At 43.8% G+C, this 14,221-nt stretch overlaps 1 protein-coding gene and 1 long non-coding RNA gene across 2 annotated transcripts; both read left to right on the forward strand.

Moving 5' to 3' along the window:
• The first annotated feature begins 244 nt into the window (after positions 1–244).
• LOC141578747 (uncharacterized) lies at positions 245–2,861 on the forward strand. Its single transcript, XR_012509401.1, has 3 exons — positions 245–415; positions 1,260–1,434; positions 1,813–2,861. It is a non-coding gene; the product is annotated as an uncharacterized LOC141578747 (long non-coding RNA).
• Positions 2,862–9,183: 6,322 nt separating this feature from the next.
• On the forward strand, positions 9,184–13,817 carry LOC105062845 (galectin-10). Its single transcript, XM_010947235.3, has 4 exons — positions 9,184–9,331; positions 11,302–11,378; positions 11,877–12,087; positions 13,561–13,817. Exons 1-4 carry the CDS (start codon positions 9,317–9,319, stop codon positions 13,672–13,674), a joined length of 417 nt encoding a protein of 138 aa, XP_010945537.1. The 5' UTR covers positions 9,184–9,316; the 3' UTR covers positions 13,675–13,817.
• The last annotated feature ends 404 nt before the right edge of the window (positions 13,818–14,221 follow it).

Raw genomic sequence — 14,221 nt, forward strand, 5'->3', positions numbered from 1 at the left:
TGTTCTCTTTTTATAATTTCTTTCAAACTATTTGTGTATTATACACATTCATTGTATTTTATAAAGTCGTAGAGTATTTCCTCCTGGCTTGGCATTACAACCAAGGTTGGCACAGCTCTAAAATACTGTTTACACTAAGTTCTCAGATAGCCCAGCATATTTTCACCAGAATTTTCACTTCATTATGCTGATTAATCTTTTAAACTCAACATGAGATAACGACTGATTTTTCCTTAGGTACGCAATCAAAGAGATTCTGAAGAAATATCTGCGGTTCGTTGAAGCAATAAAATCAGTGCTCATTTCTGGGAAATGTTACGTGGCTTTCACTTCACAAGGAAGAGAGGAAATGAATACATGTGTGTTCACGTCTAACTGAACAATTGTGCTCTACACTGGAATTTGATACAACATGGTAAAATGACTGTAACTCAATTTAAAAAATGTTAAAAAAACAAAAACAAAAAGAAGGAAGAGAGAACATTCATATAAACAAAGGATTATACAATACTTATGAAGTACCTACCATGAGCAAGGCACTTTCTGGGGCGTGGGAATGGCGCAGTAATATGTCAGGCACAACCTCTGCCTGCACTGAGCGCTCAGGTGATGAGCAGTGGTCCACTGATGAAGAATTTTCAGGTAGAGCCAATAGGACTTGTGGACAGAGCACACATTGATGTGATACAAAGAGGAGCAGCAATAACTCAGGCTGGGCCTGAGCTGCTGTGACAGGGACAGAGATGTAAAGGTGGACTGGATGGAAGCTGCGGGAAGGCCCGAGTGTGCTGGTAGGAGGGAAAGGCTGATAAGGAGGCTGACTCCATCTTTAATGTTTGGCCTTGACAGGATCCTCTACCCACTGTCTGCTCAATCCTCAAAACTATGGGGCCTATAACAGAGCCCAGGAGTGAACCAGGGGAATTTCAAATAGAGAGGCACCCAGGCCTTGAGGGATCCCACCCCCTGGACCCATGTCCTCACCTCACTAACAATGTGGGACACTTTCTCTCCCACACTGGTGCTCAGGCAGAATCAGACAGAGAACATGCTTTCCTCTTGCAGTGAAGGGACATCAGGACACCTCTGACAAGGAGATATTCATCTGTGTCCAGATCTGCACTCAGACGCACAGATACACATATTACATACAAACACTTCCAAACCCAGAGAAAAACATATGCAAAAGAAAGACAAGTGTGCAAAGCCAATGGTTCTCACTAACACACACACACATTCTCTTTCCCGTTCTCTACCAGGTTGCATTCAATGATTTACAACCAGGTGACCCGGCCCAAGAAGCAGAGGTGATCAGATCCCTCCTTCCCATCCCTCACACTAAGGATTCCATCGTCCCTAGTGATTCTGCCTTCCCTGTTGAAACCTGTTGTTGTGAGCCTGTCTGGAGAAGGTGCCCTAAAATGCTGTTAGGAGGTGAGTCACTCCTGACCCTTCTCGCTCAGGCTGCAGAGCCCTGCCCTCTGTTCTTCGGAAATTCGTGACTCTACAAGCGTGTTGAGTCTGCACTATCCAGGGTCCCCTGTGATAACAAGAAGCCGGTTCTAATTGTGTTGGAGATGTTGACATGCTTCATCCAAGTGCAGTTCTAGGTGTCAGAGTCACGTACAATTCCCAGTCATGTCTACTGCTAAGCCACCACCATCAAATTATAGCAAAGGGCAAACTAAACTGCAGCTCCACTGATCATCTGAAAGTAGGAAATGGGCTGCTGCCACCAAAAAGAACATATTACACAATAGGAACTCCACAGAGCTTTATACTTGTTAATGTTACTGTATTTTTCCCTTTCAGATGTTCCTGATGACTTTTCATTCACTGCTTGATCAAGGGAATGTTTTTCTCTTGTTACTCCGTAGCCCCACTCTCACTCTGGGTCCAATGACATGTTTTCTCCCTCAAAAGCAACAAAGCCTGCCCACCGGGGAGAGTGCTGCGTGGTGGGTCCTCCTCCTTAGTGAGATCTTGGATGAGCCATGGTTGCATAGAGAAGAGTCTCCTCACGACAGAGAAGATGCTCCCTCTCTGTCGAAGAGGCATCCGCTGAGGCGGATCCGTCATTCCCACCTACATCATCTTCCCAACACTGGTTGGACGTGGTGGGCAAAGCTGCAGCAGGGGTTTCCAGCTACCACTACCTAGAAGAGTCAAAATTGGTACAGAAATGCAGGATTCCACTATCCTTGACACTGGTGTTCCTTTCTAAGTGTAAACCCAAACAAGTGTCCTCCATGGTATCTCCTGTTCACAGGAAACCTTCTCCACGTTGCCCTCTCTTCCTTCTGCTTCTCTCGCACCTGCAATACGGTTTCCTCACTCGGGAATGTATTAGCCTTTGCATCGTCTGATCTCCCTTCTACCCTGGAAACACCACAAAGCCAGCAGTGTGTCTCATTTACATCCATATCTCAAGCGCACAGCACAGGGATGTATGTGCGCAACAAGAGTCACTGAGTGTGTTTCCATTTCAAAAGATTTTCTGCCGTCTGTTCTGCACCATGGTTGGGAGACCCTGGTGCCAAAGAACGTAGGGTTCTGCATGAGGCTGTTAGAAGTACTGAGCAAGATGGAAAGCAAAAGTAACATAGTTTTGAGATCTTCTACAAAGTGTCTGTCACCTGCTTGAATATTCCCCTCCCTGGGCAGGATACCAAATCACCAGATGGTGCCAGGAGGAAACAGGGCCAAAAGGCACTATGAGCAAATAAGATGCTTTTGTGTACAGTGCAGAAGATGTGTCCAGGTTCCAGGCTAATGTTTTACCTAGTCAATAAATTACTTTGTATAAATAACATACCTAAAGCAAAAATCTGTAATTTTTCCACCAAAATCACTGTTTATGATTTCTCCTCTTCTCCTCACCATTAGTTCAGAGGTTTTTTTGGCAGGGGTACAGGGAGGGATATGGTTTATTTACTTATTTATTTAACCAGAGGTACTGGAAATTGAACCTAGGACCTTGTGCATGCTAAGCATGCGCTCTACCACTGAGCTAGCTATCCCCTCCCCCACCTCACTATTAAAGTAATACTTATTAGCCATTAAGATACTCCAGCCCTTGACCCATACCTTTTTCTGATTCCTCCTTTCCCTCACCTTCATTTCGAATATCTGAAAACGTGCCCTGTCCTCATATCATTTATCTCTGGCACTACTTCCTCCTTTTCCCAGGCAAAGCTACTGAGGCCTCACCCCAGAGCAATGCCCAGACCCCATCTTGGCCCTGCACATCCTCTCCTGGCCCCTATAATCTGTTCTCAAAATAGCTGCCAGATAGACTGAATTATGTCACTCTCCATCAGTCCCCAGAAATGATTCACTTACTGTACTTAGAATAGAATAGAACCCTGTTCAATGGCAACAAGGCACCATGACTGACCTTTCCCTATAGTCCAACACTCGCTTTCAACTGGTCACGTGACATCCTTCCAGGCTCCTTCATCCCTAACTAATCAAGTTCTTTCCCACAGCAGGGTGCTAGATGTGCTGTTCTCATAACCAGGGACATCCAAGCCCAGTGTCCAAATATCAGACTCTCTCTCATCCTTCAGTTCTTAGGTCAAATTTCTGCCCCTCATGGATGCCGCCTTTCACAAAATAAGTTGCTCTTTCACAACATCAGGTGCTCCTCTTTGAATCCCTTGGCCAACCTGTAACTATGCTCTAGGCCATTCATGAGTTTTTTTTTCCCTCCACTCATGTCATGTCCATGAGATCAAATACACTGCCTGTCGTGTTCACCATCGTAACCCAGCACTTAGGAGAACCGGGACATCTTCACAGAGGGCAAATGTTCATTAGCTAAAACACAACTCATTCATTATTTAATTTACACTGGATTAAAACTAACAATGAAGAGGTCAAGAAAAGTTAAGTAAAAATTTTAAATGGTATCCATCAAAAATGAATATAACTAAACACATTAAATTTCGACATTTTTAAAGGCAACAGATGATATGAAGGAATCCAAAAAAATAAAGACAACAAACGGAGCAAAACAACATAAATGGCATATGACGTTTCAGACGCTTAATCTATAAAAAGTTCTTTAAAAGTAGTAAGACAAATGCCAAAAACCCAACAGAAAAAAATGACAAAGAGCATGAAAAAAAAAAGACGTTTCATAGAAAAGGAAACATAATGGCTTTTACACACTCAGGAACATATTCAACAACACTAAGAACAGAAGCGATGCAAATTAAAACCACACTGAAATGGGGGACGACAAAGACTCTCTCCTTGACCAAACCTGAGTCAGGCTATTCTGAGCCCGCTTCTTGACTAGGCCCTGACCTTAAACTCTGTCCTCGGCCCACTTGGCCTGGTTTTAGCAAGAATTCTGCTGGGTCAGGTTAGCAAAAATCTTCTACATTCAGTATCTGAACAAATTTCTCATTCCCCACCCTTGGTGTCTAATCATCCTTGATAAATGAACAAATACTTCCACCCTTATCTTATCACCCTGGACTGCCTCCCCAAGAACCCTGTCAAGATGTTTAGCCAGAATTCCTTACCCCTGACATTTCTTCTTGGAAATTTTCTATCTACAGTTCCCTCCCTGCTCCTTGGCTATTAAATCACCACTTCCCACTCTTTCAATCAGAGATAAGGCTCCACCTCTCCCCTACTGTAAAAACCCCATTGCAGCAGTCCCTCTTGAATGAAGCCTTTCTTACTATCCTTCACAAGGGGCATGAAAATGTCTTCCTTTACAGGGAGATGAACAGAACAGAAAGTTGCTGAAGATGCTCAGACACTCTTAGAGCTTAGAGATTAACCACAATGCATCAAGTTCTGAGAGTCAATGAGGGAAGAAGACTTCCAGAGACAGTTAGGGCTCAGGCTCCTATGCCTCAGTACCAGCAAACCTGCAGCAGAAAAGAGGCTCAGAGAAACCCTGAGGCAGGACCTGAACAGCAGAAGGGCAGTGGGATTCAGAGACGCTGCCCACCATAAGGAGGAAAAGAACAGAGGCAGAGGAGCACACACCCCACTGGAGTAGGGGCACGTTGCTGTAATGAATCGTCACAGAAAAGGCATCATTTAGAAATTCATCTATCCTGAAGAAGGCACCTTGTTGAAGTTCACACAGAGGCATCATTTGTACTGGTAACTTACAGGCCCTGCTGTTGGCCTCAGCCCAGGATCTGGTCTAAGCAGGTGGCAGAGATTCTACAGACAAGGAGAAAAGGGATCTTAACATAGCTCCATATGAGAAGAAAAGAAGGAAACAGTCCTGAATTCTTGACCATGGAGCCTTATGTACTGCCTTGGGTAGGAGACCATATTCCAAACAACTCTATAAGGAAGGAGTGTGGTTTTGACGGTAAACAAGAGGGCATTAAGGGGGGAGGGCGTAGCTCAGTGGTAGAGTGCATGTTTAGCATGCATGAGGTCCTGGGTTCAATCCCCAGTACCTCCTCCAAGAATAAATGAGTACTAAATAAATGTAATTACCTCTCCCCACCAAAAATAAATAAATAAACTTAAAAGGAAAAACAAAAAAACAAGAGAGCATTGACTCTGACTTCAGTCTCTCCTCCTACATGCCACTGATTGAGCACATATTCAGCGCAGGACTAGTACCAAGGAATTCACACGCATCATCTCGAGGTTCTGTGGAGTTGGTTCTCTATCGATTATTCCTTTTAGCCTCTCCCCCGTGCATATGCAAACACATGGGATCTCTGTGAGCATTACAAGTACTGACTGACTCCTCAGAATGCCCTCCAAAGCGTGCCGTACTATGCACAATGCAGAGTGGTACCCCACTGGCAGGTCATCTCCAACACGGCAAATGATTCACCTTTTCCTCTTCTGCCTGTGTGATAAGTGAAAATCATCAACCCTGACGTTGTTTGTACTTCCTCTTTTCTAGTGAGTTAGTGCATGATTCCAGTCACTGGACATTTTTATTTCTTCTGTGATTTGGCCAATTCATACATTACTCAAATCTTCTCCTAAATGGTCCTTTTTGTTTTGTGGTGCTTTTTATATATCACAGATACTGTAATTAGCGTTTGAATTATGGGTTAAAATTTTTCTCCTGGTTTATCATGAGAAAAAAAAAAGGACAGCTCAGTTACTAAACCCTATTCCATCCACAGTGGCACCCTGCCTACACTCAGCATTTGTTCTCCAGAACTTCAGTTCCTTATTGTACTGACTAAATTGTGAAACCTAACTGAACATTCAGGTTTGCTTCGTTTTCTCTGTTAGTCATAAAACCATAAATACATTCTGAAGAAGCACATAGTCCAGATACATTTCACTTCTCAAACACACCACTGATTTCTGAGAAATGTTACCTTGTTTGCATTCCAGAAGGAAGTTATTTTTTTAAAAATGCATGTGTGTTTTAAATAGTTGTCAAGCATCTACTATAAGCCAGGCCCTCAGTATTAAACACAACAAACAAAGTATCAGCCTTCAGTAAATTGGTAGGTGAGGAGAAGGGGTCACCTCATGGCTGTTTTATGGGAGAACCATAGATTTTTCTGAAAGAGTAAACAGAGAGAAAGGAAGAAAATAGGGAAGGAGGAAATGGTCCATCTCAAATTATTTGTTCCTCCCTGCTATGAACACAGTATTCAGAAGGAAACTGATAAATGCTTATGTTTAAACTTTCGATAGTTCAGAAAATTTTTAATCTAAAGCTTCTTTTACCCAAAGGAAGTATGGTGATAAATTTTCATAGATCTTTCCAGAGCCAAAATCAGGTCACCGAAAGACAGGAACTTATGATAAAGTTTATACTCAACAGATTTTTACAACTGACTTTTATTTTTTAAACTCATTATACCATATTGAAATCTTAATATTTGAAAACGCTCTCATCTAACTCCTTTCAGTGACTCTAAAAATGTGTCATTAATTGGGTGTGCTATAATTTATTGAACAGTTCCCCAAAGTTAAATAATAACTTACTCAAGTTTGAATGTTACAAATAATGGTCCGTTTCAACTGTTCCATCTTGATGTATGTTGGAAGTTGACCAAGAAGGTGAAACAAAAGGTCTGTAACTATTTTTCCAAAAGATATTTGTACCTTACATTTGGTTGCATTTTCTTATTCTGAAGGCAAGAATCTTTTCATCTTGCCATACCTCCTTCACCCCTAGTTTTTCTTTACTTTGCACTGGCAAGAAGAGGGAGTCAAAAGAAAAAAATTTTATGGCCTTCCTAGTCAAGGTTGTGATTTGTTGTGGGAGAAGCTTAAAGTGATCCCACATTTAAAGGTATTTGCTCTCTTGGTTCCCAGAACCTAACAAACACGAGATGCAGCTGCACTCCACAGAGAAAGATGGAAGAATAGCCCCTTTACAGAGTCTTGCTTAGATCATAACCTCATGTTTCTTCCATAAACATAACCCACCATCTAAACAAATGAATACAGCACATTAAAGCAAGTACCTTATTTTTATCACATGAACACCAACACCTTTTGAGGATTTTCAAGAGGATGCGGGTCACTGAGCATCACCTCACAGAGGATGCCCAAGGACCACTAACTACTATGCAGAGACCCTGAGTGGCAGAAAGTGACCCCATCTGCTGCCCAAAGTGGCTGAAAGACTTCTGTTCTCAATCTCTGCCACGGACAGAATCCTCAAATAATCAGCAAATTTAATGTCAGGTGATGAAAACACTACTTCATGCCAACGACAACTGAATTCTAATATACCCCTTCTTTAAATTCCTAATTTAGGATTTGAAGGGGACTCCTCTCACCCCAAAAGAAGAATCTGAAGAGGGGTCCTGCATTATAGCTAAAGTGCAATTACCTGTACTGGTCCCTCTGCTCAGACAAGCCTGGAATCAAGGAGCACACAAATCAAGCAGAACTTAAGGACCTTACACTTCTCCTAGAACGTAAAGAAGAATCAGGGCTCGGAGAAGGTGTGCTACACTCCAGGTGTGTGAGAAAACAGTCTGAGCAGCCCTTACCTGACACGGTGGGTCCCAAGGGACCCAGTGCAGAGTGGCGATAACTCAAAAACTTTCTCTACATCTGTCTCGGGTCTGCTGAGAGTCAATGTGCCTTCACACAACCTCTGGAAGAGAGGCCTCAGCCCCAGTGAAACCAAGTCCCCCCAAAACCAAGTTCTCCCAAGTTTATGATTAACATCTCTATTCAAAACTCTACTCCCTTTCTTGTCTCACCCCTGGTCCCCTCAGGATTGAGGACCAAAGGAAAGAGGAGATTGAAACTGAGTGGGATCCTGCAGGGTGCTCCCAGGTACAAATTCCCTCCGTGTCCCCCGTTTCTTGTCTGTAGAAAAAAGCTTTAGTCTCCTAGGCCTTCCCTGAGTTCCACAGAGCAGACTCAAGCACTTGCTAACTGGAGATGTGAGGGAATACAGACACAAAGGAGGAGCAGTTGAGCAAGAAAAGCAATGACCACTTAAACATGGTTCAGGATAAAATGGAGTCCTCGGAGTCCTCATTCCTCCTTAGGGGATACACATAACAATCTGACGCATGTCTCTGGGGTGTTCTGCAGAAACTAAGACCTCTCCCCATCCAGGTGGAGGATAGCAATTACATGGCCCACAAGCTAGCAGACCCCAGACTGGTTGGAACCAGGAGGTTGATGATTCATATTCCCGAAACATCGCTCTGTTACCTCCCCATCAACCAATCAAAAGAAAATCAGAAAATCATAATCCCTGCAGCCCTCATCCCACATGTCGCCTTTAAAAACCCTTCCCTCAAAGCCATCAAGGAGTTCAGGTATTCTGATACCAGGCTGCCTGTTCTCCTTGCCTGGTGCCTGCAGTAAATGCTGTTACTTTCCTTTCCCACAACCTAGTGTCAGTCAGTTGGTTTTGCTGCACAGTGGGCAAGTGGACCCAAGTTCAGGTGGGTCACACCAGGATCACCAATTCTTTGCCACTGTGCAAGTTATAAAAATGTGCACCTTTTGAGTAGATTCTGCCTGTGGACTAAAGACTTGGTAAGAGGCATGAAGGCTGGATTTTAGACCCACTCACCCCTTCACTCTGTCACCCCTATTCCTGCATTTCCCCCACTACTCCTTCCTCCCTGGGCATTCCCTTCACTGGAGTTCCTGTTGTATCAGATATATCCTGCTCAAGGACACAATCACAGGCAGAGTTGGGATTAAGTCTACTTCTGACACTTTACCCTCTCTGACCCTGTTGGGACATTTAGGCTTAGAAACAGGAACAAAGCCAAAGGGTGGGGCTGCCAGGGATCATTTATATTCTGCAACTCCAAGGGATTCACACACCAAACCGGACACAGTTTGGAAGAGCTGCCCAAAGGAAGACACAACAATGTCAAAGCAACAGGTGAGCTGAAAAGACATCGCCTTCAATAATCTCAGGGGACATAAAAGAAAAAGGAAGGGGGGAAGGTATAGTTCAGTGGTAGAGTGCGTGCTTAGCATGCACAAGGTCCTGGGTTCCATCTCCAGGACTGTTAAATAAATAAACCTAATTGTCTCTTCCTGCCCAAAAAAATAATAAAATAAATTTAAACATTGGCCTAATGGGCAATTGATTTTTCCTAAATTTTATTTATTTGTTTATTTTTTTGAGGGGGGGAGGTAATTAGGTTTATTTGTCTATTTATTTTAATGCAGATACTGGGGATTGAACCGAGGACCTTGTGCATGCTAAGCATGAGCTCTACCATTAAGCTGTATTCTCCCAGGGGCAATTGATTTTTTTAAAAAGGAGGCAAATGTAGGAGACTGTACAAGACGAAAATATGTGCATTTCCATTTGGACTGTTTTCCTGAGAGTTGTGAGTGTGTGAGAGAGACCCTGGCGATATACTACATGGAATCCTTGTGGGGAATCACATGTTGAGCCTGGGCCAGTGTAATTATCTGTCAGCATCTGACAGTGTCTGAGAGTGAACTCTGTGGAGACACTGTGACTCCGTGTGGGAGGTGGACCTCTCACTGGGAGGAGGGGGTGAAACTGTGCGTGTCTTCATGACTGTGTGTGAGTACAGCTCACAGTGCACGTCACAGTGAGGAGTATGGAGAGCTGTGTGTGACGTGTGAGTTGCCTGTCGTGCATGTTTTGTGTGTGCGTGTGTGTGTGTGTGTGTGTGTGAATCTGGGACTGGGTGCTCACCTGTGAATGTGTGTATGTCTTTGTCTGCATGTGAGGTTCTCCCCTACATGGCAGTGATGGTCTAAGTGACTGTGGGTCTTTCATGCATATCAGTGTGGATCCTGGTGGTCAGAACTGGAAGTCTCGGGGACTGTGAGTTACCCAAGACTCATCTCTGAGCATTAATGAGAGCAGAATGAGTGATTCCTTAGATGCCTCTTCTCAAGTGGAGTGGGGGGAGGCGACCTCAGGCTGGAGGGGGCTGTGTCTCCAGTCTCAGTCAGTACAGTGACACCCTCTCTGGCTCAGGCGTCTGCCCTCCAGTCAGTCATTCCCATCGCCTTACAGGAGGAGGGTGAGCAGACCCTGGCCCCCAGGGAAAGGCGGTTGTGGGACTTGGTTTCAGAGAATCAATCCTTCCTGAGGCTAGAAGGAACTAATTCAGCCTCAGTCCAGACAGAATTTATGGGAGATATCAGTCAACAACTTGCATATTCTCCCCAATTGCTTTCCTGCACCCCTTGTGCAAGTGCTGTGTTCTCAACAACTTGTACACATTCTGGAAAGGATATGCCTTCCCCTTGATAATTCTGATGCATGTCCATCCCACACACGGGGGTTTCCTTTTCCATTACTATTTCCCTCTTCTTTAAACAAATGTTTTTCACTGGAGTGAACTTTTATGTTTGTATATTTTTTACATCCTCAAGTCTTGCCTTCAGAGTTTCAGATAGTAGACACTGATCGGAAGGCAGTGTTCCAGAAGGGCCTCCCCCTTCTGATAGTCGCCCCTGGGTGGACCCTGTATGTGCCAGTGATTAGGCTAAAGGTTTTGCATATATTAGCTCATAAATCCTGAGAACACCCTATGAAGTAGGAATTTCTGATAATCCTCCTTGTCCCGAGGAAACTGAGGCAGGGCGAGTTCAAGTAATAGATCTAAGATCTCACCACTAGTAAGGGGCAGAATCAGGATTTGAATCCAGGCAGCTGGGCTCTTGAACCCTTGCTCTTAACTACAACCCTCTCATCTCTTCAAAGACACAGGGACCTGACCGTGCTGAGGTGGAGAGGTGGGGGTCCTCAGAGTTTGTCCTCTGATGTCTAACCTGGGAGCCCCTGGGAAGCCCTGATTTGTAGGAGGGGAGCCCACACCTGGCCATGCCCCCTCATCCACTCTTACCTCCCCACGGCAGGTCCCCTACACACGGGCTACGTCCTTGTCTGTTGGTTCTTCAGTGACAGTCAGAGGGAAACCTGCTATCTGTTTCAGGTGGGTACTCTATTTCAGGGGTGGGGAGGGGAAGGAGAAGTGATAATATCAGAGTTGGGGGTCACTTCATGTACGAGTGATGTTAAAATGCATAACTAGCATAATGGCAGCACCATGCAGTTGCAGGTCCTGGAGACCCTCTGGTATCAGGCATTAAGCCTACAGGTGCAGGACTGCTGGCAGGCTGTGGGGTCTGGGGAAAGGAGTCAGGGCTGTGGCTCTTTATCAAGGGGCACAGGCTTGCCGGGGGATGAGCCATGGGTAGGGCCAGGCCAGTGACTGCTGCCCAATTTGAGTCTTGGGCCAAGGAATAGGGCATCTCTCCACCCTGGGCAGGATGAGCTGAAGCAGCCCCCCAGAACAAGGATTACTATATCCCCCAGGAAGGCCTCCCTTCTACCAGGGAGGAGTTGGGAAAGAACGTGTATGTGTATGTCAAATGTGGGTCCCCCACAAGAAAGGGAGCCTGTTCAACATGCTATGTGCTTTGCCCATCAGCAAGCACCCACAAATGCAGGTGGATTTCCATACTGGAACTGATGAGAACTCGGACATCGCTTTCCATTTCCGAGTGTACTTTGGCATATCTGTGAAGCTAAACAGCCGTCAGAATGGGAGTTGGAACTGCGAGGTTTCATCCTGCGAAGTGCCCTTTGTGGAGGGCCAAGAATTTGAACTGCACATCTTGGTGCTACAAAATGAGTACCAGGTAAGGGTGCCCAGGAACCATCAGGTCCACGGCCTCCACAGGCCTCACAGGACACAGCTCTCCCTTCCTGGCTTGCCCCAGGGTCCTTCAGGATCTACCTCCCATAACTACTCCTGCCCCTTTAATGACAAAGCACCCTCTGCCTGTACCACCATCCTCAGGTCTTTTCCCAAATCTAATCAGGGTCAAGATCAGCTCACATGCCATTTCCCTCAAAGTGGAGAATTTCCTCTGACTTCACCCACAGTTATTTCTACCTATGCTGTTATTGTTTGAATTTTTGTGTAGCTAAATGATTAAATATGCATACGAATAATCATAATCCACCCCAAATTAAGTCTTTCTCTCATTCTCAAGCCAGCACAACTGTTCCTAGTTTCTTTGTTTCTTCCAGAGATAATACATGCTTATACAAGTACCTCCATCTGTCTACCTTATATGTACTTTCATTTCATTTATTTTTAAGCATTTCATTTATTTTTAAACAGTGTTGTAAGTTTCTCTATATATTATACCATGAGGACTAGAGTTTATTTGCAGTCTACGAATGTATCATAGAGAAATCCTTCTATCCATTATGCTCTATCATTATTTAATGTTTGCATATTATTCCAGTAGAAGGATTACCGAACATGATCTAACTTGACCTTTATTAACACACACTTAGGTTGTTTCCAATATTCTTCTCTCACGAATGATGCCGCATTAAGGTTTTGATACCACACTTTTGTCACTATCAACTTCCCAGTACTTAACACTGGAGGAACTGATTCAAAAAGCACATGCATTTTAAATATGACAAATGAACACCTAAAAAGTGACTGCTTCTCCAGAGCCTCACCAACAAAGAGTATGTTCAAACAGTCTGAACTTTTTAAACAGCTAGGCAAAAAAATAACATTCTTAAGACCGAGGTGAAGCATCTTTTCATATGTTTATAAGCTGTTAAAATAATATACTATTTTTTAGCCATACATACGCTTCTACTTCTTTAAGATCACTTGAGTTTCATTCTTCACACCATCACCCCAAATCTGGGCTACTCAAAGGAAAAACTGGGTCATCAGAGTAAATGGCAGCAAAGATTTGCAGAACTGAGATGTATGCATTCAATGAACACTTATCAACCGTTCAGCCTGTGATACTCTGGGCAAGATACAGGGATTCAAGATTCATGAGAGACAGTTCTTGGCCATGAGAATCTTTGAAGTGAGAGGAAACGCCAAACAAATATAGACCATGCAACAGACAGTGGTAGAACCTCACTGGAGGAATAAGAGAAGCCGAAAATAGAGTGAACAAGACTCCAAAAGAGTCACAAACGTAGTCTATAAAAAAGCAGCATATCTACCGGGTTTTGAAGTATGAGAAGGGGTTTTCCTAGTGGATGGTGTGTATACTAGGGCAGAAACAGAAAGGAAGACTGAGTTTGTTTGATGGCATACTGTATTTCTGACACATTTTCTCTTTCAGGTAATGGTAAATGGCAAGCATCTTTACAGCCTTAACCATCGACTCCCACCACAATCTGTGAAGTTGGTGCAGGTGTGGAGAGATGTCTCCCTGACCTCAGTGTGTATCTGCTAGAGAGGGATGTGACCAGACTCCCCACCGTCAAGGAGATCCCGCCATCTAAGTGACCATGAGACTCCCAGAGTTCACTAACAGAATGCTTCCTCCCCACCCTTCCCCAAAACTTGGTCATTAAAACTTCTAAGAAATTAATAGAATTTGGTTCTTGCTTCAGGGAAAAAAGAGTAAGTGGTCCCCACCAAGAGGGGTGTGGCAGCAGATGGGAAAGAGCGAGGACAGATACTGGATTAAAAAAGATGTGGTGTATATATACAATGAAATATTACTCAACCATAAAAAAGAATGAAATTATGCCATTTGCAGCAACATGGACATAGAGATTATCATACTAAGTGAGAGAAAGACAAATATCATATGCTATCTATTATACGTGAAATTTTAAAAAATGATACAAATCTTATTTATAAACCAAAAATAGACTCATGGACATAGAAAACAAACTATAGTTACCAAAGGGAAAAGGCAGGGAAGGGAAAAATTAGGAGTTCTGGATTAACAGATACACGTTACTATACATGTAGAATAGATGAACAACAGGACC

This window comes from Camelus bactrianus, chromosome 9 (assembly GCF_048773025.1).
Source record: "Camelus bactrianus isolate YW-2024 breed Bactrian camel chromosome 9, ASM4877302v1, whole genome shotgun sequence".
In the NCBI taxonomy this organism is placed as follows: Eukaryota; Metazoa; Chordata; class Mammalia; order Artiodactyla; family Camelidae; genus Camelus; species Camelus bactrianus.